Source organism: Capricornis sumatraensis, chromosome 1 (assembly GCF_032405125.1).
Source record: "Capricornis sumatraensis isolate serow.1 chromosome 1, serow.2, whole genome shotgun sequence".
Taxonomy (NCBI): Eukaryota; Metazoa; Chordata; class Mammalia; order Artiodactyla; family Bovidae; genus Capricornis; species Capricornis sumatraensis.
This window is the reverse complement of record NC_091069.1, coordinates 93,275,517-93,302,016: the sequence shown is the minus strand read 5'-3', so window position 1 is coordinate 93,302,016 and position 26,500 is coordinate 93,275,517. Positions and strand designations below refer to the sequence as shown.

General features: G+C 47.4%; 1 protein-coding gene across 15 annotated transcripts in view; it reads right to left on the bottom strand.

Annotated features, from left to right (window-relative positions):
• The window catches only part of DYSF (dysferlin), a 222,678-nt gene that overhangs the window by 45,286 nt on the left and 150,892 nt on the right, over positions 1-26,500 (bottom strand). For 8 of the 15 annotated variants that reach the window (XM_068979193.1, XM_068979199.1, XM_068979236.1 and 5 more), the window contains 4 exons: positions 24,195-24,296; positions 23,923-24,084; positions 22,699-22,864; positions 22,188-22,264 (listed from right to left, as the gene is read on the bottom strand). In XM_068979193.1, coding sequence (XP_068835294.1) covers positions 22,188-22,264; positions 22,699-22,864; positions 23,923-24,084; positions 24,195-24,296 — 507 coding nt within the window. Of the gene's footprint in view, positions 1-15,719; positions 15,783-22,187; positions 22,265-22,698; positions 22,865-23,922; positions 24,085-24,194; positions 24,297-26,500 lie in introns of all 15 variants that reach the window. The other 7 variants (XM_068979167.1, XM_068979226.1, XM_068979233.1 and 4 more) reach the window with 1 other exon arrangement.

The window sequence follows — 26,500 nt, the reverse complement described above, 5'->3', positions numbered from 1 at the left end:
GCATATAAGGTAAATAAGCAGGGTGACAATATACAGCCTTGACGCACTCCTTTCCTGATTTGGATCCAGTCTGTTGTTCCATATTCAGTTCTAACTGTTGCTTTTGACCTGCATACAGGTTTCTCAAGAGGCAGGTCAGGTGGTCTGATATTCCCATCTCTTTCAGAATTTTATATAGTTTATTGTGATTCCACACAGTCAAAGCTTTGGCATAGTCAATAAAGCAGAAATAGATGTTTTTCTGGAATTCTCATGCTTTTTTGATGATCCAGCGGATGTTGGCAATTTGATCTCTGGTTCCTCTGCCTTTTCTAAAACCACCTTGAACATCTGAAAGTTCATGGTTCACGCATTGCTGAAGCCTGGCTTGGAGAATTTTGAGCATTACTTTGCTAGCGTATGAGATGAGTACAATTGTGCGGTAGTTTGAGCATTCTTTGGCATTGCCTTTCTTTGGGATTGGAATGAAAACTGACCTTTTCCAGTCCTGTGGCCACTGCTGAGTTTTCCAAATGTGCTGGTATATTGAGTGCAGCACTTTCACAGATTTGAAATAGCTCAACTGGAATTCCATCACCTCCACTAGCTTTGTTTCTAGTGATGCTTTCTAAGGCCCACTTGACTTTGCATTCCAGGATGTCTGGCTCTAGGTGAGTGATCACACCCTCGTGATTATCTGGGTTGTGGAGATCTTTTTTGTACAGTTCTTCTGTGTATTCCTGCCACCTCTTCTTAATATCTTCTGCTTCTGTTAGGTCCAGACCATTTCTGTCCTTTATCGAGCCCATCTTTGCATGAAATGTTCCCTGGGTATCTCTAATTTTCTTGAAGAGGTCTCTAGTCTTTCCCATTCTGTTCTTTTCCTCTATTTCTTTGCACTGATCACTGAGGAAGGCTTTCTTATCTCTCCTTGCTATTCTTTGGAACTCTGCATTCAAATGGGTATATCTTTCTTTTTCTCCTTTGTTTTTTGCTTCTCTTCTTTTCACAGCTATTTGTAAAGGCCTCCTCAGGCAGCCATTTTGCCTTTTTGCATTTCTTTTTCTTGGGGATGGTCTTGATCCCTGTCTCCTGTACAATGTCACAAACCTCTGTCCATAGTTCATCAGGCACTCTATCACATCTAGTTCCTTAAATCTATTTCTCACTTCCACTGTATAATCATAAGGGATTTGATTTAGGTGATACCTGAATGGTCTAGTGGTTTTCCCTACTTTCTTCAATTTAAGTCTGAATTTGGCAATAAGGAGTTCATAATCTGAGCCACAGTCAGCTCCTGGTCTTGTTTTTGCTGACTGTATAGAGCTTCTCCATCTTTGGCTGCAAAGGATATAATCAATCTGATTTTGGTGTTGACCATCTGGTGATGTCCATGTGTAGAGTCTTCTCTTGTGTTGTTGGAAGAGGGTATTTGCTATGACCAGTGTGTTCTCTTGGCAAAACTCTATTAGCTTTTGCCCTGCTTCATCCTGTACTCCAAGGCCAAATATGCCTGTTACTCCAAGTACATTCCTACTTTTGCATTCCAGTCCCCTATAATGAGAAGGACATCTTTTTTGGATATTTAGAAGGCCTTGTAGGTTTTCATAGAACCATTCAACTTCAGCTTCTTCAGCATTACTGGTAAGGGCATAGACTTGGATTACCATTATGTTGAATGGTTTGCCTTGGAAACAAACAGAGATCATTCTGTTGTTTTTGAGACTGCATCCAAGTTCTGCATTTCGGTCTCTTTTGTTGACCGTGATGGCTACTCCATTTCTTCTAAGGGATTCTTGCCCACAGAGGTAAATACAATGGCCATCTGAGTTAAATTCACCCATTCCGGTCCATTTTAGTTCACTGATTCCTAAAATGTCGATGTTCACTCTTGCCATCTCCTGTTTGACCACTTCCAATTTACCTTGATTCATGGACCTAACATTCCAGGCTCCTATGCAATATTGCTCTATACAGCATCAGACCTTGCTTCCATCACCAGTCTCATCCACAACTAGGTGTTGTTTTTGCTTTGGCTTCATCTCTTCATTCTTTCTGGAGTTATTTCTCCACTGATCTCCAGTAGCATACTGGGCACCTACCGACCTGGGGAGTTCATCTTTCAGTGTCCTGTCTTTTTGCCTTTTCATACTATTCATGGGGTTCTCAAGGCAAGAATACCGAAGTGATTTTACATTCCCTCCTCTGCTGGACCACATTCTGTCAGAACTCTCCACTATGACCCATCCATCTTGGGTGGCCTTACATGGCATGGCTCATAGTTTCATTGAGTTAGACAAGGCTGTGGTCCATGTGACTAGATTGGTTGGTTTTCTGTGATTGTGGTTTTCAGCCTGTCTGACCTCTGATGGAGAAAGATAAGAGGGTTATGGAAGCTTTCTGATGGGAGAGACTGTCTGAGGGGGAAACTGGGTCTTGTTCTGAAGGGCAGGGCCATGCTCACTAAATCTTTAATCCAGTTTTCTGTGGATGGGTGGATCTGTGTTTCCTCCCTGCTATTTAGCTGGGGCCAAACTACCGTGGAGGTAATGAAGATAATGGCGACCTCCTTCAAAAGATCCCATGCATGTACTGCTATACTCAGTGGCCCCAACCCTGCAGCAGGCTTCCACTGACCCACACCTCTGCCGGAGACTCCTGGACACTCACAGGCAAGTCTGGGTCAGTCTCCTGTGGGGTCACGGCTCCTTTCTCCTGGGTCCTGGTGCACAAGTTTCTGTCTGTGCCCTCCAAGAGTCTGTTTCCCAGTCCTGTGTAAGTTCTGGCAGCTTTAGATTCCATATGTAAGGGATGTCATATGATATTTCTCCTTCTCTGTCTGACTTATTTCACTCAGTATGACACTCTCTAGGTCCATCCACCTTGCAACAAATGGTATTATTTCATTCTTTTTAGTGGCTGAATAATGTTCCATGGTATATGTGTACCACATTTTCTTTAAGATCTGTAGTACCTTCTGATAAGGCATACCCACACCTTCCCCCATAGGTTAGCTCCAAGTATACATGGAAGAGACCTCTCCTAAACTTTGGGGATCTGATAAGTAGCAACTGTTCACAAACTGCCAGAGAAACTGGGGCTTGTGGCATTTGACAGATGGCTGCATTGGTGTCATGGGAGAGAGAGCCTGCAGGAGTCCTTATCACATCCTGTAGACCCCAGAGTCACAAAGAAGCTGTCACACGGTACCATGCTCCCCAGAAAGGCTTGAAAGGCAGCGAAGAGAGGAAGCCAGGATACCTGAAAGGGTCTTCTGGTCAAGATAATGAGACAGTGTCTGTATGGTCTGTGTGCCCAGTAGATCCAGGGTGCACACACACTAGTGACCAGGGGCCCCTTCATATGGAGGTCATGACATTACAGAAGCCCAACCCAGAATTTAGCTCTCTCCCAGGGGTAAGGACAAGGGAGAAAAATCCAAAACTAACTAAAGCTTAAACCTAAATGGTTGAAGAATTACTATGACTTTTCTGCCAGGAAAAAATGTGAGCTCAAAAGACAGATTAAGTTGAATTGCAGAAAAATAGTCATATTTTCAACACTCTCACAGATGTGACTTGAAAATATCATCCCTGCTATTTCACTAACCTGGCTTCTGATGGAGTTACTTCATGACCATGTCTTCTTTCCCTTCCTCAAGAAGCCCAAGAAGAAGTTAGCCCCCGCATAAGAATGAGCCGCACAGAAACAGGAGCGTCCTCCCATGTCTTATTATCCCAGATGCACCAAAGCCAAGCAACCCTCTGTGGAAAGCTCCATAATTCAAAGCTCCAAATGGGAAATGGTCACACGTTTTCTAGTTCCAAGTGTGCTCTTGACCTCATTTTGCAAGAGCTAAGCATCTAGTCTTGGAACATGGAAAGGAAGAGAAACAAATGCAAAAGGCTTGATTGTTACAGTGTCACCTCAGGATTCATCAAGAAGTCTGGCCATCAGAGCTTTATTTCCCTGTGCCCAAGGTTCAGAGTCCTTCACCCTTCAGCCAGCTGAACAAGTAAGTCTGATCAAGGCACAGACTGGCTGCCTCTCCAATTTCAGCTAATAGCCAACATTCAGTTCCTGAGCAACCAGAGCCATGTAACAAAGACTTGCTTCTCCAAGCTTGATCCAGTCTAATGGGCACCCTAATCCCTCTGAAGACCCAAATCAGCACAGCACAGTCAGAACATTTAATCTCTCATTTTCATTCAATAAGCCTAATGCATTTCATGAATGTGGATGGCAAAGTTGACAACAATCATTCTAAGCCTGACTCTCTGTGATGTTAGGAGAGTTAGGGAGGAAAAAGGATATCACTTGTGTTCTCTCCCCAGGATGACCAGTTAAATCAAATACAAGAGCCTGTGGTCAAATTCCTTTATCACCCAGGTTACAATGTCAAACCTTGGGGTCACTATAGGGAACTATACACCCACCTCTAAAAAAGAAGTCCATTTTTGAAAACAGGCCTTCATTGCCTATGTCAACCAGAAGGTAGCCATCCTAGATGGTGCTGAAAAAAATTTCTGCATTAGCACAAATCATTATCATCAAGATCGTAATGTAAGAACCCAACACTGGGATTAGTGTAGGCTTCGAGATGATGTCTGCAAAGATATTTTGTGACCTATAAAGTTGACCATGATAAACGCTCTTGTTGATATTGTCAACATCACCAGTTTGACCCCCAGTGCTGTTTCCCCATAGCTCAACATCTGCAGAACTGGAATGATGATATGATGATTGTCTAGCTCTTTAATTAATGTCCCAAGATTTAAAAACTAAACACAGATGTAACAGACAAGTGCTCACACCTACACGTAAACCAGACAAACCCCTAGACGTGCAACACCCAACTCAGAACTTACCCTACCCCATGCACACTAAGCTTTTCATGCCCCTCAAAACCACACAGACATACACCCACAGCCAGCCACCATGCTGATTCTGTCGAACTCTACACTCTCATGGCAAAAAGAATCCCTTAATTATTTCCACGAGTGGAGCACCGGGCCTTCAGCCTCTTGTTGACATTCCCTGCAGTTCTGCCTCCGTGTCTGCCGAGGGATCAGCACTCTGCTTACTCTGACTTCAAGCTGGACCAGCAGAAGCAGGAGGGAAAGGAAGACCTTTAACCAAAACGCTGAATTGCTTCCAAAAGGCCCAGTGAATAAGTGTGCCTGAAATCTGGCAGTCAAGCAGATGGTGAACAGAGAAGGGTCAGGACCTGACAATTTGACTATTGGCCTGTTCCAGATGGAGGGCCCAAGTGAGGTGGGAGACTTGTGGGAAATGTCTTTCCAAATTCAGAAGCCTAAGGTTTGTATGTGGGCCCATGACTTAGTCCTCCAAGGACAGTATCACCCCATAGCCCATGTAGAAAGCCCAAACAAATGGAATCTATACAGTAGGGTGAATGAAAGACAATCAGAGTCTTCAAACCTGTGAAGAAAACAATGAGACATGGCTAACTCAGACTCTGTGATGATTCCAACGAGGCCTGGGCAAAAGCTTGCCTTACCTTCATTCTGCCTATGTAGACAGTTTTGCTTAACAAAAGTTCCAACCATCTACTTAAGAGAAAAACTATTTTTGAAGGCCTTCCCAGGGCTGCAGAAGCATTCATCAAACTACAGACACTAATCTTAGCTATCTTAAATTCAATTTTAAAAGTATTTTGGGGGAGCCTACTATGTGCCAAAGTCAACCTGCTTTCTAGTTACTGTGTGAGTGTTCATACACAAAGTCATATTACTTTCCAAATATTCTATATTTTGAACTTGCTGCTAATTCAAGCTGGTTTCTCATGCCTCAGTGAATGTAAGAGAGGTGCTCACATCACTGGGCAGGTTGATAAGCTCCTTTGGGGCACTTGTACTCAGCAGTGAGCACTGAACCAACTTCCAAGCACTGTTTGGACTCAGGCTGGGGAGTAGGAGGGGGCAGGGATGATGACAGGACCATCAAGGGTAGGAAGGCATGAAATTAGACCTCAGAGAGAACTTCCTGTCCTGTAGATTTCAAGGAAAGCCAAGAATTTCCCTCTGGGAAGAGATGAATCTTTTTCCTTTGGATAGGAAAACAGGTCCCTTGTGGAGCAGGAAAAAGACCTCTTGGGAAGAAGGAAGTAGGGGGAGGAGGCAGGGAGGGCTTCTGGGAGGGAGCTAGGGTCTCTTCCTCCCTGATGAGGCCCTGGAGCTCGCCAGACAAGTCTCACCCTGGGCTGTCCCCCCTGCAGTGCGCATCGAGGGAGGAGGGGTGCACCCCCGAGGAGACCACAGGAATGCCAAGCAGGGGAAAGGCGCCCGGAGCCAAGGGCTCCGGCAACGAGGATCCAATATCGGCGGGTGACTCCAGCCCCCGTAACAGGAGAGACCGTAAAGTATGTGCTCTGCTTCCCAACCAGCAAACACAGCAAATAACCAATTACTCCAAATAGCTAACAGATTTCGGCTCTGATTTCCCTCCCCTTGCCTCCCCTGTGCCTTCACTTGTCATTTGATGGGCGATTTGTATTTGCTCTGAGAAAATGAGAGAAGGAATGACTCACAAAGGCAGGTCCAGATTACACACAGTGACAGGCATCAAACCTCCCTAATCAGAACTAATGGGAGTGGGGGGAGGCCGGGCTGCACTGGCAACACATCTAAACCAGAGATATTTTTAAAGAAGTACAGTTGCGTTACTTTCAAGTACATACAATAACCCTTGCGGAACCAGCAGTGCCAAATACATGTCCTTAAGAAACCTCCTTTAAGAAGAAGCTAAGTACTTTCCTAATTAGCACATCTGATAGATACAAAAGTACAGGTAAAAAGACTTCATGTTATTAAAGTTAAAATACTCCCCCTGAAACTCTCAAGGTCAGAGATGCAAGCACGTTGCACTGAGACAAACTGTCTTGGCTGCCTTCTGGAAATGCTTCCTCACTTGGGAGCCACACCCTGTAATTGATTCCTTTGCTCAGAAAACCTTTGCTTCAAAGTCTTTGGATAAATTCTTGTCAGTATCCATGAGCTGCAATGAAGCATTCCCCCAAACCTTGGAATTAAGGGAAATAGGGCTGCCCTCAGAGAATCAGACCATGAAATCAATGTGGGGGGAGGGGGGTAGGGGGGAGGTGGTTCAGAGCAAGGAGAGGCTTCTACACTGAGCCTGAACCATAGTGGGTAGACTGTACTAATACATCGAGGGAAGGACTATGTCAGGGAAGAAACAAACTGATCAGTCCTGGAAATGGAAGAGAAGAGGAGTAAGAGTCGACTGTTCCTCGCTGTTTACACCAGCATCACCAGGGGGATGGTCCCCAGCTTAGGGACGAAAGCTGTCCCTACCAGTGGAGATGGATGTTTCAATCCATTTTGGACAGCTGCCCACTCAACTTCAGATCCCAGAATTCTCTCTCCTCATTCTGATTCTTTACTCATCTCCATTCACAATTTGACTTCCCAGTTGCTGAGCCTTTAGAGAGACCACAGGCCAGATCCCAAGGTCACATCCTCCAAACAGAAGTATTTTCACTGTCAAATCATAAACTGGCAACCATGGTTTAGAAACTTGAATAATATGCATCTAGCGCCAAGAAAATTAACCCATCAAGTGTCTAAACTCGCAGCGTCAAGGGTCCACACAGCCAAGACTATAGAAACATCCCTAAAGCAACACACCTGGCCTGGCCTTTCCCTTCTGGGAAAAAATCAGCTCTCCTTTATTTAATAAACTCTTATATCAGAGTCCATGCACAAGAACTGTGGCTCTGACCTAGCCAGCCAGCATCTGACTGCCACAACCACCACAGAAGACAAACTCTTCAGCCCAGGAGAAAAACCTCTGATCCCATTCTCCCTCTTACTTCTCCCACCTTGCTGGATTCCTAGCTGACAAAGTAAAATTACAGCAACTTTAGACTGTTTCTCTCTTCCTTTCGTCTGAGTTTGAGATTAGAAAAGGGCTCTGCAGTAATGGAAGTGCCATCTGAGCTCCTGGTATTTGACAAGCAAGGACTTGCCTGTGTAACAATAGGAAGAAAAGATGAAGGTTCCAAATAAGGGGGATAATATGAGGACAAAGGCAAGTGTTAAAGAGTTGAGTAAAAATGGAAGAAAACAAATGATCAATTTATGGTCTCAGGAAGTCTCCAGAGGGTCTCGCAAACAAGAAGTTAGAGTACTGGTCCTGAAGGAAAGAGAATGTGCATGAAGCATCATGACTGTCCAACGGAAAACTCTAACAGAGACCTAGCAAAATGGCAAACTGGAGGACCAGAGAAACGCTCCAAGTGGGAACACCTAAATTAACCAATGATATATGTTTAAAATCCTTTTTAAATGGCTGAACTGATGGGAATATAAAGAAGATACTTGGGTGCAAATGAAAAAGCAAAAAGCCAAAGAAATAAGGAGCCAAAATGCAAATTGACGGTGGGGTCCAAAAAGCCCAAGCCAAACATTTAGTTTTAAGTGAATCTGGATTTGTAGTATTTCCAGGCATTTGGTAAAAGTAACACATGTCCTGTCTGAAAGAATGTGACTTTCATCCAGGCCTCAAAGAACTCTCAGATAAAGTTCCAAGGAACGTGAGTTCACAATCAGAAATAGTGAAACACACAATGAACAAGGCACCATGAGTGAAAGTCAGTTAGAAACAACTGCAGACAGACCTGTTGTGACAACAGAAAGCAGAATTATCAGAAATAGAATTTTAAGAAAAAAAACTGTTTAAAAACTAAAAGGCATTAAAAATATGGCAAGGGAATAAGAGACTTTCAAAAATCAACAAGCAGATTTGGGGCAAAAAAGAGAACTTTTAGAATAAAAATATTAATAGTGGGACTAGAAACTCAATAGATGGGGTTAGCCTTTAGAAGCAACTTAAGCCTTGGTGAACAAGGACCTACTGTATAACACGTGGAACTTTGCTCAATGCTATGTGGCAACCTGGATGGGAGGGGAGTTTGGGGGAGAATGGACACATGTGTGGCTGAGTGCCTTCACTATTCACCTGAAACTATCACAGCATTGTTAATCAGCTATATTCTGATTAAGTTTTTTAACAGTTAGTGAACTAGAAGACATATCTTCAGAAATTAGCCAGAGTGCAACACAAAGAAATATGAAATAAAGCTGAACTGCCATGGAGAATAGAGCAGGTCCATCATAGATCTAATCAGTTCCAGAAGGAAATGAGAGAATGACAAACGCACAGTATTTGAAGAGATAACTATCCAGAACTAATTAAAAGCAAAACGACAGTCCTCAGATTTAGGAAGACAACAACAGCGAGGGAAGCCAGAAGATAGTGAAGCAGGATCTTCAAAGTGATGACAGGATGTAAGTGTCAGTGAGACTAGTAGTTCCAGAATAACAGTGAAACAAAAATACTTCCAAGAAATAATTTAGAAGTGAGAATGTTTATAATGAATTGATCCTAATTATAGGAATTTCTGTAGGCTCTTCTTCAGGAAGAAAGACGATCCCAGGATGAGGAAGACTGGTCTACCAAACAAAACGGTCAATGTGGGTCTAGCTAAAAATAAAAAAAAAGATTACTTGAAAAAAACCACTGCTTTTAAAAATGTCATTTATAGCGGTAGAACTAAAATATTGAACAAAAGTTCATGATTGGTAAGTGACTAGAATTAAAGCATCCTAAGTTCCTTGTAATATTTTGGAAGTAGCTATAAACACCAGTTAAATTTAGATTTTGCTAAGTTGATGATACATGTTAAAGTTTCTATACTAATCACTAAAGGAATAAAAACAATGCATAGCTTTGAAACTGAAAAGGGAAGAAGGAATGAAAAGATGGGGGGATTTTTCAATAGAAAAAATGAGAAAAAAAGAAAAGAGTAGAACTAATAGAGACACAGAACAAGATGGCAGAAATAAATCCAAATGTATCAGTAAAACACAATATATTAGACTGTCTAACTCTCTAAGAGTTTATGTCAGGATGCACAAAACCAGAATCCGTCTATTTGCTGTTCATCAGAGAGATACCTAAACATAAAGTCACAGAAAAATTGAAAGTAAAAAGACAGAAAAGATATATTAGGAAAATACTAACCAAGAGAACATGGTTTAGTTGTATTAACATGAGACAAAGCAGCGTTTAAGGCAAAACTCATTAGTTGAGATTTTAAAAAGCAAGGAGTGGTGGTTTGCTACATATCATTAAAAGATTGAATCCTCTAGAAAGATATAAGAATGCTACAATTGTTTGGAGCATCAAATATATAAAGAATAACACAGCATCAAACATATAAAGAAAAAGTAGACAGAGATCACAAAGAAGAGCAAACATAAGTCAGGAATTTCTAAAACATACTTTTAAACAATTCAAGTGTCAAAAAGAAATATGACAGTAATAAGAAAGTACTCAGAACTAGAAAACAACAAAAATATCACATATCAAAATTGTGGGATGCATAAAGCAGTACTTAGAGGAAACTTTATAGCCTTAAATGCTTACATTAGAAAAGAGGAAAGTCTGAAAACTGATGAACTAGACATCACACTTCAGAGGTTAAAAATATAACAAGCCCTCTAAAAATCAAAGGAAAGTGTTAGTCACTCAGTCGTATCCATCTCTTGCGACCCCATGGACTGTAGCCCACGAGGCTCCTCTGTCCATGGAATTATCCAGGCAAGAAAACTGGAGTGGGTTGCCCTCCCTTTCTCCAGAGGATCTTCCCAACCCAGGGATCAAACTCAGGTCTCCTGCATTGCAGGCATATTCTTTACCATCTGAGCCACCAAGGAAGCAAAGAAAATAATAAAGGAAACAACTAGAAGCTAGAAAACTAGGAAACCATAGAGCTAAATTAGCAAGCTAAAAACTGGTTCTTTGAAAAGATTTTTAAAAATCTGACAAATTCTGGTAAGAATAATAAAATATAACCTTAGGAATGAAAAGGAACATAAATAGAAGGTGAAGAAAAATTTTTTAAAGTAAGAGGTTGTTATGAAAAATCCTATGTCAATAATTTTAGGAAGAAACGGATAAATTCCTATAAAATATAAATCACCGAAAGTGACTCACACAGAAACAGAAAATCTCAAAGGCCCTATAAACATTTTAAAAAATGGTATCAGCAGTTTAAAATATCCCCAAGAAGAACACTAAGTCTAGACAGTTTTACAAATGAATCTACCAAAACCTTCACACAACAGATAATGTCAGGCTTTTGTCATTTATTCAAAGACTAGAAAAAGAGCAAATATGCCTCAACTCGTTTTATAAGATTAGAATTATCTAGACACCAAAACCTGAAAAAAACAGTATCAGAAAAAGAAGTCCCAAGCCATTATCATTCATTAAAAATTGATGCAAAAAAATTCCTAAGCTAAATATTTGCAAACGGAACCCAGCAATGCAGAAAAAAGATAATGTAACATGACCAGGATAGATAGTTTCAGAACTATAAAGTTGTTTTAGCATTAAAAAAAAAAAAACTATTAATGTAATTCACCACATTAATAGATTAAAAGAGAAAAAACATATGATCACTTCAACAGATCCATAAGGAACATCCAATAAAATGTAACATCATTCATGATAAAAACTCCTAGCTTGCAATAATCACTCAGCTTATAAATTTCATACTCAGTGGTGAAACATAAATATTCCATTTTAAATTAGATCAGATAAGAATACTCTCTATTATCAGTTATACAAAGTATTAGACTTATGGTCCTAGTCAGTACAGTCAGATAAGAAAAGCAAGTAGTTAAAAAGAAAAAGAAATTAAAAGTACACAGAAGAATCGAAAATTTTAAAGAGCCAGTTCTTTGGATGAAAAATAACCATAAAATAGAGGAAATGCTATTAAGCCTAACGAAGCAAAAAATAAAATAAAATAGCATAAATTTAAAACCTCAGGAATGAACAGATAAAAAAACCGAACAGATACAGAAGCATTTTCTTTTATTATAGTAATATGTGTAAATCCATACCAATGTAATAAACAATATCTGATGACATCTAAGGCACCAAATTGACTGAAGACGTAGAAAGTGATCAAAGAATCTCCACCCCAAAATAGATGCTGGGCCCAGTCTTATAAAATGAGTACAGAGCAGACACATCTTATCCAATTGTATAAAACATGTATTCCTGAAGATCTTCTATAATTCAAAACTCATATCATATAACCACCATTTTCAAGGAAAGATTATAGGTATCCTGTTTACCAGCTAAACCATAAACACAATTCATTTGGCCACCACCTTTTAAATTACATGACTGTTAATCATTTTTTAAATTTAGATTGATTCACATTCTTACACATTTTATACACAAAACAAGGCTATTAAAATACCATGTAATTTCCAACTCGCATGATTCAGATTCATAAAGAATCGCTCTCATGTATTTTCAAACCTTTAAACAATCATTCTCATCTCTCAGAGACTGTTCAAGAGCACACAAAATGAGAGTACACCTCAGAAAATATTTTACGAAACTCATTTAAAACCCTGATGCCAAAACCTAACAAAGACAACCTAGAAGTAATACATATGAACAAATATGCAAAAATCCTACATAAATAATAACAAATCTAACTCGATAACTAACACACACCAAAACTTCTCCTTACAGACTTCCCCTTAACCAGGATTAACAAAAACTAACCATTCTCTCTGCTAACAAGTGAAGGTCCGGAGCAGATGAAAGCCTGCAGCTAATCTAACTTATCCACTGCAGCTCCCAGAGATGAGCCGAATGTTCACCAAGAATTGTTTGTTCCCAAATCTGCTTATGCCAGTTGTATTAATGTCATAATTGGGTCAGTAAGCATTATAAATACATATAATTTGAATTTTCAAAGAAAAGGACATTTTATCTATGAAAATTAATTTAGTGCTACTGATGTTTTTTAATGGTGAAAATGAAGTATGAGTGAAGAGACCAAAAAAAACAGGTGTGAGGGGATCTTAACCATTAAAAGAACTCCACATTCAGGTTCTTTTGCACCTACCATTAAGATCTCAAAAACTTTAATAAACCTAAAGGAAAAATAATAAGTAATGCCTTTTAGATGTGTTTCATACCAGAAGGACAACATAACACTCAAACAGCAGATTCAAATTTAAAGAGGCCTTGGCATATATCTAATGATTGCCACATGAAGATACATGGATATGATTTTAAAAAAAGTGTTTATGGTACTTATATTTGACTTTTAAGGAGTTCCTATTAAACTGACTTTTTCAGTTAGCCAACCAACTACCTATCCTGATTGACTGCATAAGAAGACTTCATTTGCAGTCAGCTATAATACCATGACCATTTGCCTGATTTGGGTTTACCTCAGGAATGCAGGACAATTATATGTATCAATATATATATGTATGAACAGAACAATGGAACACAAAATGATCATCTTGATAAATGGCACTGGATAATATTAAACTCCCATATCTAATTTTTAAGGTATTAATCTTGTGGCTCAGCTGGTAAAGAATCCACCTGCAATGTGGAAGACCTGGGTTCAATCCCTGGGTTGGGAAGATCCCCTGGAGAAGGGAAAGGCTACTCACTCCAGTATTCTGGCCTGGAGAATTCCATGGACTGTATAGCCCATGGGGTCGCAAAGAGTCAGACACAACTAAGCAACTTTCACTTTACAAAATCAAAAATATCTACCTGAAACTACCAATCATTATCATAATTAATTAATGGAAAAATGACAGATAATTTCTCATTAGAATCAGTAACTAAATAAGTTTGCTCACTAGCATCTCAATTACCAAATGTTATCCTGAAAAAAGAAATAAGGTAAAACTATTACAAAGAAAATGACATATTTATTATTGTTTGACGAAAACAATCTTAGCTGCTTGAAGAATTCAACTGAATCAATTAACCACTGTCAGAAGTAACAAAGGCACTTAATAAAGAGTCTGTTTCAAAGTAAATATACAAAAAAAAAATGTTGTTTTCCATATTCTAGCAATAACCAGCTAGAAAAAATATTAAGAAAAAAAAGATATTCCATTTGGGTAGCAAAATAGGCTATAAAATGCCTAGGAATAAACTTAACAAGAAATGCACTAGATCTATTTAAAGTAAACTAAAAATAACTCTTCTGAGGAACATAAAATATGACAATTATAAAAATTAAGAAATTAGGACTTTCCTGGTGGTCCAGTGGTTAAGAATCCACCTGCCAATGCAGGGGCTGCTGCTGCTGCTAAGTCGCTTCTGTCGTGTCCGACTCTGTGCGACCCCATAGACGGCAGCCCACCAGGCTCCCCCGTCCCTGGGATTCTCCAGGCAAGAACACTGGAGTGGGTTGCCATTTCCTTCTCCAATGCATGAAAGTGAAAAGTGAAAGGGAAGTCGCCCAGTCATGTCCGACTCTTAGCAACCCCATGGACTGCAGCCCACCAGGCTCCTCCGTCCATGGGATTTTCCAGGCAAGAGTACTGGAGTGGGGTGCCATCGCCTTCTCCAGCCAATGCAGGGGACACGGGCTCAATCCCGGTCTAGGAAGATCCCACATGCTGCAAAGCAACTAAGCCCAGGTACCACCACTGAAACCCACACCCTCTGCAGCCTGTCGCCACTGCAGTGAGAAGCCCAGGCACCGCGACAAAGAGTAGCCCCCACTCACTGCAACTAGAGAAAACCTACACACAGCAACAAAGACCCAAATGCAGTCAAAAATAGAAAGATACTTTTTTAGTCTTTTTTTAAAAAAAGAAATTTAATGTCCAGTGATGGGAGAAGAATTAAAACTTTATGGAAATCCATACAATGGAATGACATGCAAGCATTTTGTAAAGAATATAAAGATATGGAAAAACATCTATAATATACTCTTCAGTAAAAGAAAATTCAGGTTTTTAAAGCATGATAAGATTCAGATTTTATTTTTTAAGTATTTATGTGCGGAAGAGATATCTATAAATATAGGCACATCAAAATCTTAAGTGTTCATCTCCAACTGGTAGGAATACAGGTGGTCTTAACTTTCCTGCCTTATACTTTATCGTGTTTTCTGCATTTTCTACAACAGATAAATCAGAAAACACTTAAAATATAGACTGCCTCCTCCTGGAAGCCATAAAGCACCCAATACAGCAATGCCTCCTCTTGACACCATGAATGAAATTTTACTTTCAGGAGCTCCTATATCTTAGGTTCCCCCTGCAGGCCTGGGGCTCCCCTTGGCCCTCAGCATGAGACTTCGGGAGTGTATTGAAAGCTAGACACATCAGCCATCTTCCTGGAAGGACCCATGATCCTTGAAGATAACACCTAGGAAATCAGCCCAGGAGGACAGACGCAGCACTAACAGGAACTGCAGGTGTGAACTGTGGGCCCCAGCAGAGCACTCAGCACCTGCTGGGGACAGCCAGGGCTCTGCAGTACCACAGGCCTCTTGCCCACAGAGGCCTCTCATGTCCCGCCTCCCAGCAGTCAGGGTCCAGAGACTTCCCCATTTCCCCTGGCCCATGCAATCCCACCCAAGACCTCAGCCCTCACGCAGGGAAGCAGGATTAAGGTAAATCCCAGGATGCACCAAGACTCATCTGTTTCTGAGAATCTTCGCTTAGCTTTCTCCCCACCCCTCCATTACCACACAGGGCAGGTTAACTGTTTTCTGCCAGGGCTCAGAAAACTCCTCTCTTCCCCTCCCACCCCCATCTCCTCTGCTCCCTTCCTAACTCCCTAACCCCACCCAGTCCCCCCGGGGAAATCAAGATGCCCCCAAATAGGTAAACAATACATACATGAAGACTGGATGGAGAAGATGCCATGTTAGTGGGGGCCAAGCCCGACAGACCATCTGCAAACTACAAATTAAACACGCTGGTTAGCAACAGGATTCAAAAAGCCACGTCGGGGAAGACTGGATGGTCCCAAGGGAGCAGAACTCTTCAGGTGGGCACCCTCTGCTCTCTCTCCAGGGAGGCTACAAAAGCTGTGGGAGGAATGTGTGCTTTGGAGTTGGACAAGTGTGGCTCCAAATCCTGGCCCCGGTGCTCTACGTGACCCTGACCTCTGAGTCAGCATCCCCATCTGGAGAACGGGCACAAGCCTTGAACTGTCAGAGCAGCAGCGAGTGTGGATGAGATGAAGGCTGTGCATGCCGAGGACAAGGTGAGGCACGTGCGAGGGCTCAGCCCATGCCTGTCTCCTGCCTGCTTTCTTAGAGCCCTGGGCACCGCTGACTCCACTCTCACTTGCCCTCCCAGCCTTTCAATCATCCTGACCTCAGACATCCACCAAGCTCTGCATCACTGCCGGTGGTTTCTCCTAACAGCTGAGCCATACCAACCCCTGCTTGGGCACCATTCCTAAGCCAATGCACGTTTCTGAGTCTTCTGTTCTCAAGGACAGACATCGGGGCATCATACGACTTTGCCCCAAACCAGTCTCATAGACACGCCACCTCTTAATACAGAAAACCTGCTGCCTTCTCCTTTGGCATCAGATCCTTGCCTGCAACCTCGCGGTACGGTGAATCCATACTTTATAGGATGAATCCCTGGGCTGCAGGGTCCAGGAGAGCCTTGGTGGGGGTCAGGGCTACAGGCAGGGTGACATTTTGGGGCACCACTAAAACAGTCCTGGAGGAGGTGATGGGGTCCTGGGGGGACACATTCCAGTCTAGGTGGAGGTGGCCAGGAGATGCCTTGTGGGCAGAGGAGACAGGAGTTGTGAAGGGCAGAGGTGTGAATAAAGCAGCGCTGCCAGGGCAAACAGTCCAGGGAGGCAGGGGAAGGGGGTGTGACCGGAGCGGGGACCCAGAGCTGCCAGGAGGGAGACCCTCTGTCCTTTCAGCCTGGGTCAGGGGGCTCTTGGAGTCTCCACAAGAGGCCAAGCCCCAGTGTCCTTCCCTCCTTAGCAGGAAGGTGCAGGGAGACCCATTCGCCTGGGGTCAGGAAATGCAGAAAAGGTAGTCTGGGAACTCACAGTCCCCTCCCTGATCTGGGAAGGGAGCCTCGCTGAGGGGGACCCTGGCCTCCCCTAAACCGGCCCTTGGCTGTTCAGGCCCAGCAGCACAGGCAGGAGGGCAGAACGGCCGGGCATGCAGCCACGCCGCTGGAGGATTCCAGGGGGCTGGCTACATGTCGTGGGGGGGCGGGGGGACGGGGGGCGTGACCCTTGAATCGACCAGATGAACTCCACGTAAAACCCTCAGCGGCCCAGAGACCAGCCCAGCCAGGCAGCAGCTCTGCCCTTCTGGTTCTCATCCTGAACCTCACAGAAGCCTTATTGTTATTTTTAATGCAGATCGTTTTTGGAAAGGTGAGAGGGAAACCGGCAGTTCACCAGTGCGAGAGGGAGAGAAAATAAAGCTAAACATAGTGCTCCGAAGGTCTGGGCCAGCTTCCGAAATTACACGTTCCCCTTTGGGATCTGGGCATAATTTGCTGCTCCGGTTCTGGGAGCACGTTCCCACCTTCACGGCGTCCCAGAGACTAAAACCGGAGCAGGCGGCTCAAAATTAGCCCGAGCCGGGAGCCAGGGAGCAGCCAGCCCCAGCACCCCACCCCATGCCCGTGGAGAGCAAGCCTCCTGACTCCTCCTGCACACTAGCCTGCATTTCCCCCAGAGCCTCCCAGGCCCACCACACACGTGTGTGCGTACACACACACACACACACACACACACTCAGTACACCATCACACACACGCAGTCCACACACACACTGTCAACAGACACACACCGCCCACCTCCACGCCTTTGCCCCACTCCTCTGCCCACCAGGAAAGGCCTCCTCTCCCCAATGCTGCTCTAACCCCTCTCACCAGCCCCCTCAGAGAAGCTCCCTGATGACTTTGTCCATGCTGACCCTGCAGGCCCAGAGTCCCAGATCTTGGTGTCCCTGCTAAGCAAGCATTCATGGCTTTGCCATCACTCTCATCATCTCATACAGATCCACCACACAGACCTCCTGTCTCTGCCCACCGGAGGGGAGACTTCCCAAGAGCTCTCTCTTCCTCTTTAGCCCTCCTCAGCCCACACACATCCCCTCACCCCAGTCCCTGGAGACTTCAAGAGGATACTCCTACCCATGGTGGTCTCTCAGAGCAACAGGAAAGGGTCACCTTTATGCCTGGAGGTGGGTGATGCGTGGGATAGGCAAGGGGTGTCACCCACACGTGGGCCTCAAGACCCTCTAGGGAACGGCGGGGAGCCAGCTCCCGGTGTCTTCCTGCGCCGCTACTCTTCCCCTTGTCCTCATCAGCACACGAGAGCCAGCAGATGAGGAGGCGAGGACCCCAGGTTTGTTTGGAAGTAAAAGTAGAGGCTGATTCAGACTCCGAGGCAGAATGGGACAGGGAGAGCAGCCTGGAGTTGGGGAGGCGGCGGGGGGAGAAGGACAGGACAGAGGAAATGCTGGGAGCAGCTCATTCACATTGTCTTCCTGGTTGGAGCCATTGTCTGTCTGTTCACTATTTTTCTACATGTTCCCAACTGTAGATAATAGACATATATTTATAATCAGAAAAAAATGAATATATCCTTTACTTCGAGGAGACCACTAGACAGATTGAAACACCCTAGCCCCTCTCTGAGGACACCGCTGGCCTGCCTCAGAAAGTTAGGCATCAAGGCCACGATGCTTACAGCAGCAGCACTGAGCTTGTACACACATCTGCTCCCAGCCCCCCACCCCTCATGCATACTTACCCATGCACACACACTCATACCACCCCTATCCCCAGGCTATGGTTCTGAAATCTACACAAAGGACAGCCGCACAGACCAAGAATACACTGTGGGGTTGCTATGTGAGAGTTTATCTTATCCCAGTCCCCTACAGAGAAGAGTCCAGGAGGCCACGACCCTCCTCACCCCCAGAGATGGGTGCCCACTTTCGAACCCTGGAAGGCCAAGCGGACAGTTCTGTCTCATACATCCATTTCAGATCATCTCTAGAATTGGCCACTCTTGACGGACCAAAAGATTTCTAGAAACGTGAGAAATGCTCAGCCGTGGTGGTCAACCCAGTGACCTGAGCATCAGGTCATTGGTGACTTGTTCTAGCATGTGCAGCTCATCCCAGGAACTGGGCAATGATGGGGAGAAGGTTCTTTGGCCAAGAAGGGGTGACAGAGCGAGGAGACAGGAGGCACCAAGACAGAAGCCAGATGTGGGAAGAGAGCATTTGGAGCTGGGGAGGAGCCTTCTGCTGGATTCACAGCCCCAGCTGGTGAGCACAGCGGAGAGGCTGCGTCACAGTGGGAATGGTAAGTGGGCCTGGAGACACAGGTTAGACAAACAGGAGCCAGAAAAGTCCCAAATTCTGCTAGACTTCTTGTTCCTCCAGTCCCCAGAGACCAGGGCCCTCCATCCTACCTGCACTGGGGAAGGGGACAGGGGACAAGGGCCCAGCCAGAACTATCTGGTGAGCCACTGGGTCTGGAAGCCACAGTCTCCTGAGTCAGCCCCGGTCCTCCCAAGTCCTACACCAGGGATTTGCAAGACAGAGTCAGTGAAAGATTTCCTGGACCAGCCGAATCAGAACAGTGATCTCAGAGAAAAGCACAACACAGAATTGCTTTTTCCTGAAGCCGCCATCAGACCCCATCAAGACAGGGCTCCCTAGAGACTGGGACGGGTCTCCCTGCCGGCCTGGGGCTCCGTGACAATAAGGTTGTGTCTCCTCCGCCATCGGACAGGGAGCTGGATGAGGGCAGGATCCAAACCTCCTCCACCAGAGGAGGCGGAGCTCACTGCTGCCTCTCCCTGTGGACCCCTGGGGCCCTGTGAGCCAGCCCCACCCTCTGCCTGGCCAGCAACAAGAGCCGTGTCCTCCCACAAAGACTGCCGACCCTGCTCTGGCTCGTACCCCGGCCCCAGCTCACTCATGTCAACGCCGGGAGGACGTCCAGCCTGGGCCTACTCACTGTCTGCCTCTGGCGGTGCTTGTAGCCAGCAGGCCCCGACACAGCGCCTCCCCATCTGAGTCTGTGGACATTCTGAGGGCGGCACGCACAGAACGGAAATCCTACTGGGCCAGCTCTGTGCTACCCCACACAGACCCAGACGGCCCGCTGAAGGGTGGGAGCCGGCGCTGGGCACCAAGCTTGGGGCTAATTATCTGCCTCATTCAGCTACAAATACCCACCCAAGCCTTGAGTGCAGCCGAATTCTGTGTATTTGCAATTTCCATTTGGTGTCCTCTGGCAAGAGAAGCTCCTCCTAAGCTCCTACAGAGAGTAGGCAGGATCCACCCACCCATTTATCCACCCACCCACCCATCTACTTATGCATCCATCCACTCATCCATCCACTCATCCATCTGTCCATCTGGGCAGGCAGACTTTCTTCGAATGCGTCCTCTAAGCCAGGCCCTATGCTGGCATTGAGGACACAGAAAGGATGGGCCCCATTCACTGCCCTGAGCCTAGTCTAGGAAACAAGCCAACATTTACAGCGGCAGCATGACTTAAGCAAGTGCAGTGTCCCAGATAAGAGACAGGACTTTCAGAAGTGGAGGGGCCAGGGCAGAATCCTAGAAGGAGCTGACCTCACCTAGGCTGAGTCTTGAGTGACCGGTGCTGGCCAGAGGTGTCCCCAGAAGAAAGGGTGGTGGGGTGGGGCCCTGGAGAGCCAGAGAGGTGGGAGAAAGTGGGCAGCTGGGACCTTGTAAGGATGCTTAGCTCCAGTGACACTTGAAAGCGAAAGTGAAGTCGCTCAGTCCTGTCCGACTCTTTGCAACCCCATGGACTGCAGCCCACCAGGCTCCTCTGTCCATGGGATTTTCCAGGCAATAGTACTAGAGTGGATTGCCATTTCCTTCTCCAGGGGGTCTTCCTGACCCAGGGATCGAACCCAGGTCTCCCAAGTGACACTTGAGAGCAACTATAAAGCTCTTGTGTCAGCAGCAGTGTGGCCCAGGACGGAACACCAGCAATGTCCCCTTGGAAGCAGCAAAACGGTGAAAGAGATGAGTGCATGGAAAGAAGCAGAAATTCACCCTAAATGTCAGACAGAATCCCCTGGAAGCACATCTCAGGGACAGCTTTCAGGACCCCAAGACTGACCCAGCACCCAAGGTTGTCCTCTTGCTCTCAAGGCTAATATTTGACTGATTGTTTAAAAAATTTGAATCCTTCCAAAATGCCACCCCTGAATAAATAGGCTGTGGGCCTGAGGACACATGCTCTGTCTACATAGGCTGGAAGGCTCTGCTCTGGGCAGCCCAGAAGCTCTGGGAGCCCCAGGTGCCATGGGGCAGCCAGGGTCAAGCAAAGCCAAGAGGGTAACCACCTGGAGCAGATGGAACAGAACTGTTCAAGGCTGGTGCTCACAGTGAGGTCTATGTCCATCTCCACTGTGATAAGGCTGGGTGGTCCCAGCCGTACAGGACCCACAGCCCCCCAGAGTCCAAGGTGGGAAGAGTGATCCCCCCTTAGTAAGAGATGCCACAGGCCGCCTCCCATGCTGTTTGGCATTGGTGCCTGGGTCACCAGGTAGAAGGGGCTTCCCTGTGGCTCAGCTGGTAAAGAATCTGCCTACAATGTGGCAGACCTGGGTTCAATCCCTGGGTTGGGAAGATCCCCTGGAGAAGGCAAAGGCTACCCACTCCAGTATTCTGGCCTGGAGAATTTCATGGACTGTATAGTCCATGGGGTCACAAAGAGTCGGAAAGAGTCGCAAAGAGCGAGTTTCACTTCACCAGGCAGAGCAGAGAGCAAAGGGCTGCCTCTTGGACACTCTGGCAGCAAGGCCCTCCTCCTGCCCCTACTCCCTCCCAAAGGTGGAGGGGATGGGGCGCGAGGGACTACTGGCTGGAACACAGACCCCTCCTTCAAGCTGCCTCCAGGGTGCCACCAAGCACAAGCCCAAAGGTGAATCTCCCCCCAAGGAAGGTCCTAGCAACAGGGCTGGGTACCCCGGAGACTGCCAGTCACTCCTCACCCTGTCCTGCTTCCCTCTTTCTTGCCTCCCCCCCACTCTGATTTCCTGCTGATCGCCAGGGGCAAGCCCTCCACGTGGCCTCCAAGGTGCAGGGCTGTTTTCCTCAGATGCTTTGGGTCTTGCCCAGGAGACCCACATGGTTTCCTGCAAGCCCCCGCCCCGCTCCCTCCAGGCTGAAAGCTCCTAACTGGGTCCCTCCACCTGTCAGGTGTCAGTCACCAGGCTACGGGAGAGTGTCTTATGGAGGCTGCGTGGTGAGGAAGGGGAGCAAGGTGGGGGGAGAGGGTAAACCAGTGTCTGTCCCCAGGGACCCTTCCTACCTGGATGGGGATGAGGGGCTCCTTGTCATCGATGTCGATCAGCACATCTTCCCCAGGACTGAGTAAGCTCACGTCATCTGGAGGGACAGCAGTGTCCAGGCCTGAGAGGGGCTCCCCGGGGACTCACCCCTCCCGAGCCATGAGACTCGGCCTTGGGTCTCGCCACACTCCTCACTCGTGTCTTCCCCTCCCACCCGAGTCTTCCCCCTCCCAGCATCGTCCTCCGCACTCCCGTCTCCCCGGTTCCCTCTCTCCTCATCCCTTCGATCCCTGCGTCTCCCTCTCCTGCGGCCTCTCACCACCGCATCGACCCCCACTCCCTGGAGGGCCCAGCCTGGGGCCAGACGACGCCCTGAGGAAGACAAGGTTCCCACCCTTCCCTCCCATCAGCTGGGCAAAATTCACCTTTCATTCAGGTAAGAGGAGGGCTTCAGGACGTGTCTCAGCTGGGGAGCCCACCTGCCCCAGCCCCCCTGCCCCCCACTCCACCAATCAAGAGCCTCCCCCCTACCTGGGCCGCCCTGTGGGGACGGACTCTCCTCTGAGTAAGGATCACACAGGAAGCTCTCCAGGGAGCGGATGGTACACTGGCCCACCACGGGCCGGCGGCCAAACTGCCGGTTATCAATGACCTTGACCACGATGGGGGGACAGTACAGCTCCTCCCTGGGCAGCATCTGGGTGGAGGAAGAGAGAAGCTCTGGACAACAGCCTGACCTCATCTCCGGGAGGTCTCAGAGGGAGGAGAGCCCTGCTTCCCAGGACAAGTCCAAGGAGCAGAAAATGACTCTCAACCTACACCTAACCCCCAAGGGCCGTCAATCCAAAGCCGTGGTCAGCTCAGCCCAGGAGCGGGCCAGTGGGGCAGAAGCCGCCCACCTCTCTGTCTGCCTCTTGAGTGCTGCATGCAGAGGCTGACTTTCCCCTCAAGCTTTAACCCCCAAACACACCCAGCTCAGCCCAAAGTTAAAACAAGTCTCCTCTCCCTGAACCCTCACTGGCTGGGGAAGGGGAAAAGGGAGAAGCTGGCCCGGGACTCAGCAGTTCTCGCAGACAGACCCCCCCCTCCAAGTGGATACTCAAGAGTTGGCTTCCAGACCCAGATTCTTCTCCCCCAACCCTAAAAGCACTTTGAACACAACTTGAAATAATTTATATTCTCTCCTTCGGTGGTGGCTTTGGTTCAGCCAAGAGGAGGCTTCTGTTGACAGCCATTGGGCCTGGAATTTCTACAGCACTTTCATCTTGCAAACCATTTTCCTTCCCTCAGATTTGCCTTACTCTGGTCACTAAGCCCAGGCAAACCAGGTTGCTGGAGGGGCCTGGGGCCCGAGGCCACAGGGGTGAGCCCCTCTGCAAAGGCCCAGGGTCGGGGAGGACTAGGTCCAGGAAGATTTGGAGGAATCCCCGAAGGTCAAAGCCCTGGCAGACGGCACCAGGGGACTGAGGCCTGCCCTGAGAGAGGAAACAGCCACGGGTGGGTCCTTGGGACTCCCCTGGACTCAGGGTCTGGGGAGGCGAGACCAAGCTGGCGCCCTCTGTGCTGTGTGCAGGCTGCGGCTCCTCCAGGGAGGAGACAGCGAGCATTTCCTCCTGTTCTCAAAGGAGGTGGGAGCGAGACCATGAGCCAGGCAGAATCCTGCGGGGAGCTGGACCCCAGGCTGCCTGGGGCTGCGAGGAAATTCTAAGCACCAGGACTCCGGTAGGCAGCAGACCACAGGGAGGTCAGGCTCACCACTTCCATGAAGAGGGTGCAGATGTCAAAGTTGGGGTTCTTCCGGAGGTTTTTTATGACACAGGATTGCACAGACTGGCCCCCGCACTCCACCACCAGGCTCGGGGAGGACACGCTGGCCAGCTGGTAGCTCTTCATGTTCCGAAGACCCCACGCCAGGATCTGGGGGTGTGGAGTGAGGAGAGCAGCTGGAAAGGCCCCAGGCCCGGGCAAGGCTGGGCCAGAAAAGGGGAGGCCCCCAACCCCCACCCCCGTGGTGGGGGCAGGCTCACCTCGATGGCGGTGCGCTGGAGAACCGGCTTGATGTTCTGGGGGACCATGTAGATGCTGGCCTCCCTCTGGGGCGGCGGGTAGGGCAGGTCCGTGTCCTCTGGCTGCAGGGCACGAGGTAGAAGGGAGACAAAGGCAGGAGGAAGCCCGAGGCAGAAAGACAAGAAAGGAGGACAGGTGAGATGGGAAGACAGTGCATGTGTGGAGAGACACAGAAATAGAGCGGCGAGGACACAAGGGGGCAAGCGGGCAGACAGGAACAAGAGCTCAGTCAGTTTCCCAGGCACCCTCTTCTCCAGGGCCACAACGCCAGCACCTCGGCCCAGGGGTCAGGTGAGTCTGCTTCAGACAAGCCCCGGGCCACGACTCCTCCCAACAATGAGCCGCCCGGGGGTCCCAGTCCCTGTCCCACGCACGTGCACACACGTGCACACACATGCACTGTCCAGCCCACCCTGACACGTCCACTTCAGCCTGTCTCAGTCCCAAGAGGACCACATGCCCACCTGCTAGCCGCTCCCGCGTCCAGCTCAGACCGTCCCAACTGATCACCCGCCCTGTGTTCCATCTGCAGCCCCCACAGATCCACAGACACTGGCCAGCCCCCAAATCCCGCCTCTCGCACCTGTCCTGAGGTGTGGCACACCTGAACAGAATGCTTGCACTGTGAGCCAGAAGAGGCACTTACAAACAGGAGGCAGGGCTGGAAAAGCCTGCCACCCCAGGCACCAACCGGCCTGCTGGGGAGGCGCCTCCACACCGTGGCAAGAGGCCAGGGGGGCAATTCTGCCTGCCATGGGTCTGCCAAAAAAGACTTGGGCGAGAATCCTGAAGAGCTATTAATACATAGGGAAGCAGCTGAAGCACCAGAAGCAGGTATCCCTGTGGATTAGACAACTACCACGTCTGGCAGCGGTTACGAACACGGGCTCTGGGTGTGAACGAATCCCAGCTCCACCACTTACTGAGTTAAATAAGTTATTTCACTTCTCTATGGCTCGAGGGTTTTCATCTACAAAATGGTTATTAAAAATTATCAACCTCTAAAGCTTAATGTGAGGCTTGAAGAAGTTGATAACATTTAAAAGAGTTCCTGGTTCATGTAAACTCTCAATAGGAGTCCACATGGCAACTTTGTGACAATTAGAAAAAGATGTCCCTTTCTTAAAGCTCTTTACTTCCATGTCAGAAAATCATCCTAGTTTACTAGTTTATTGGAACAAGACACTTTACTGCCACCTGCTGGAAGTTACTATAATAAATACCGACGTCCGATGCCTGCCCTGGAAACCGCACTCCCGTAGACCCAGTGCACTCACGCAGTGCGCAACCTGACCACCCGTCTGCGAAGGCCCTGACACCCAGGAAACGTCAGCTATGAATCCAAGGGCTGTGCTGTGCGCTCTACAGAGCTTGCCTCACATAACTGCAGTAAGAAGCAATGGAGTCATTGGGTTCGTTCTCCAAGCTGACTCGCTCTGGGTTCCTTCTCAAAGGACGTTGCATCCATTTGCAGATGCCCTGGTGTCGACGGTGGGACAGCTGGAGTGCTGAAACACACCAGCTTCCTCCCACCTCGTCCCTTCACAGCCAACCCCAGCTGTCACTCCTGCCCACGGCACACTGACCTGCGGTGGTGCTGATTTCTAAAATCAAACCAGACCTTGGTCCTAGTCCTAACCTTGCGGCTTCTGAGCTGTCTGACCTTGGGCAAATTATTCAAACTCTGTGGTCCAGTACGCTCATGTGAAGATCCAGGATGACACCCTTACATAATTGCTCCGAGAATTTAACAAGAGAACAAATGTGAAGTGTTTCTGGCACATGGGAGATGCTTAATAAAGAGCAGGGACTGTAGCAACCAGTGTGCTGTTGGTAGTGCCGCTGGTTTCATCACTAGAGTTGCTGTTCACCAGCCCCACTGACTGAGCAGAGCTGAGCCATCAGAGGCACCTCTCAGAATAGCACCAGCTTCATGGCTATCCCAGTGTCACCAAAGCACAACATGAAGAAATTCATCATTTTCCTCCAGACCCACAAGGCAGGTGACAAGATGCAGGACGCACCCACATTCTCAGACTGAAGCAGATGCCATCATGAGGAAGAGTGATGAGCAGGGCGGCCCTGGGCACACCCAGGGCTGCTGTGCACGCCACAGTCCACATGACTGTGCCCCGGAGGCTGGGGGCAGAGCCCGCAGTGGCCTGGCCGCTGTGGACATGCCTGGCTTGGTGTCCACCCTTGGCACTGCAAGGCCACCTGCTGTGACAACTGCGTAGCAGGGGTCACCTCACTTTCAAAAAGGTTA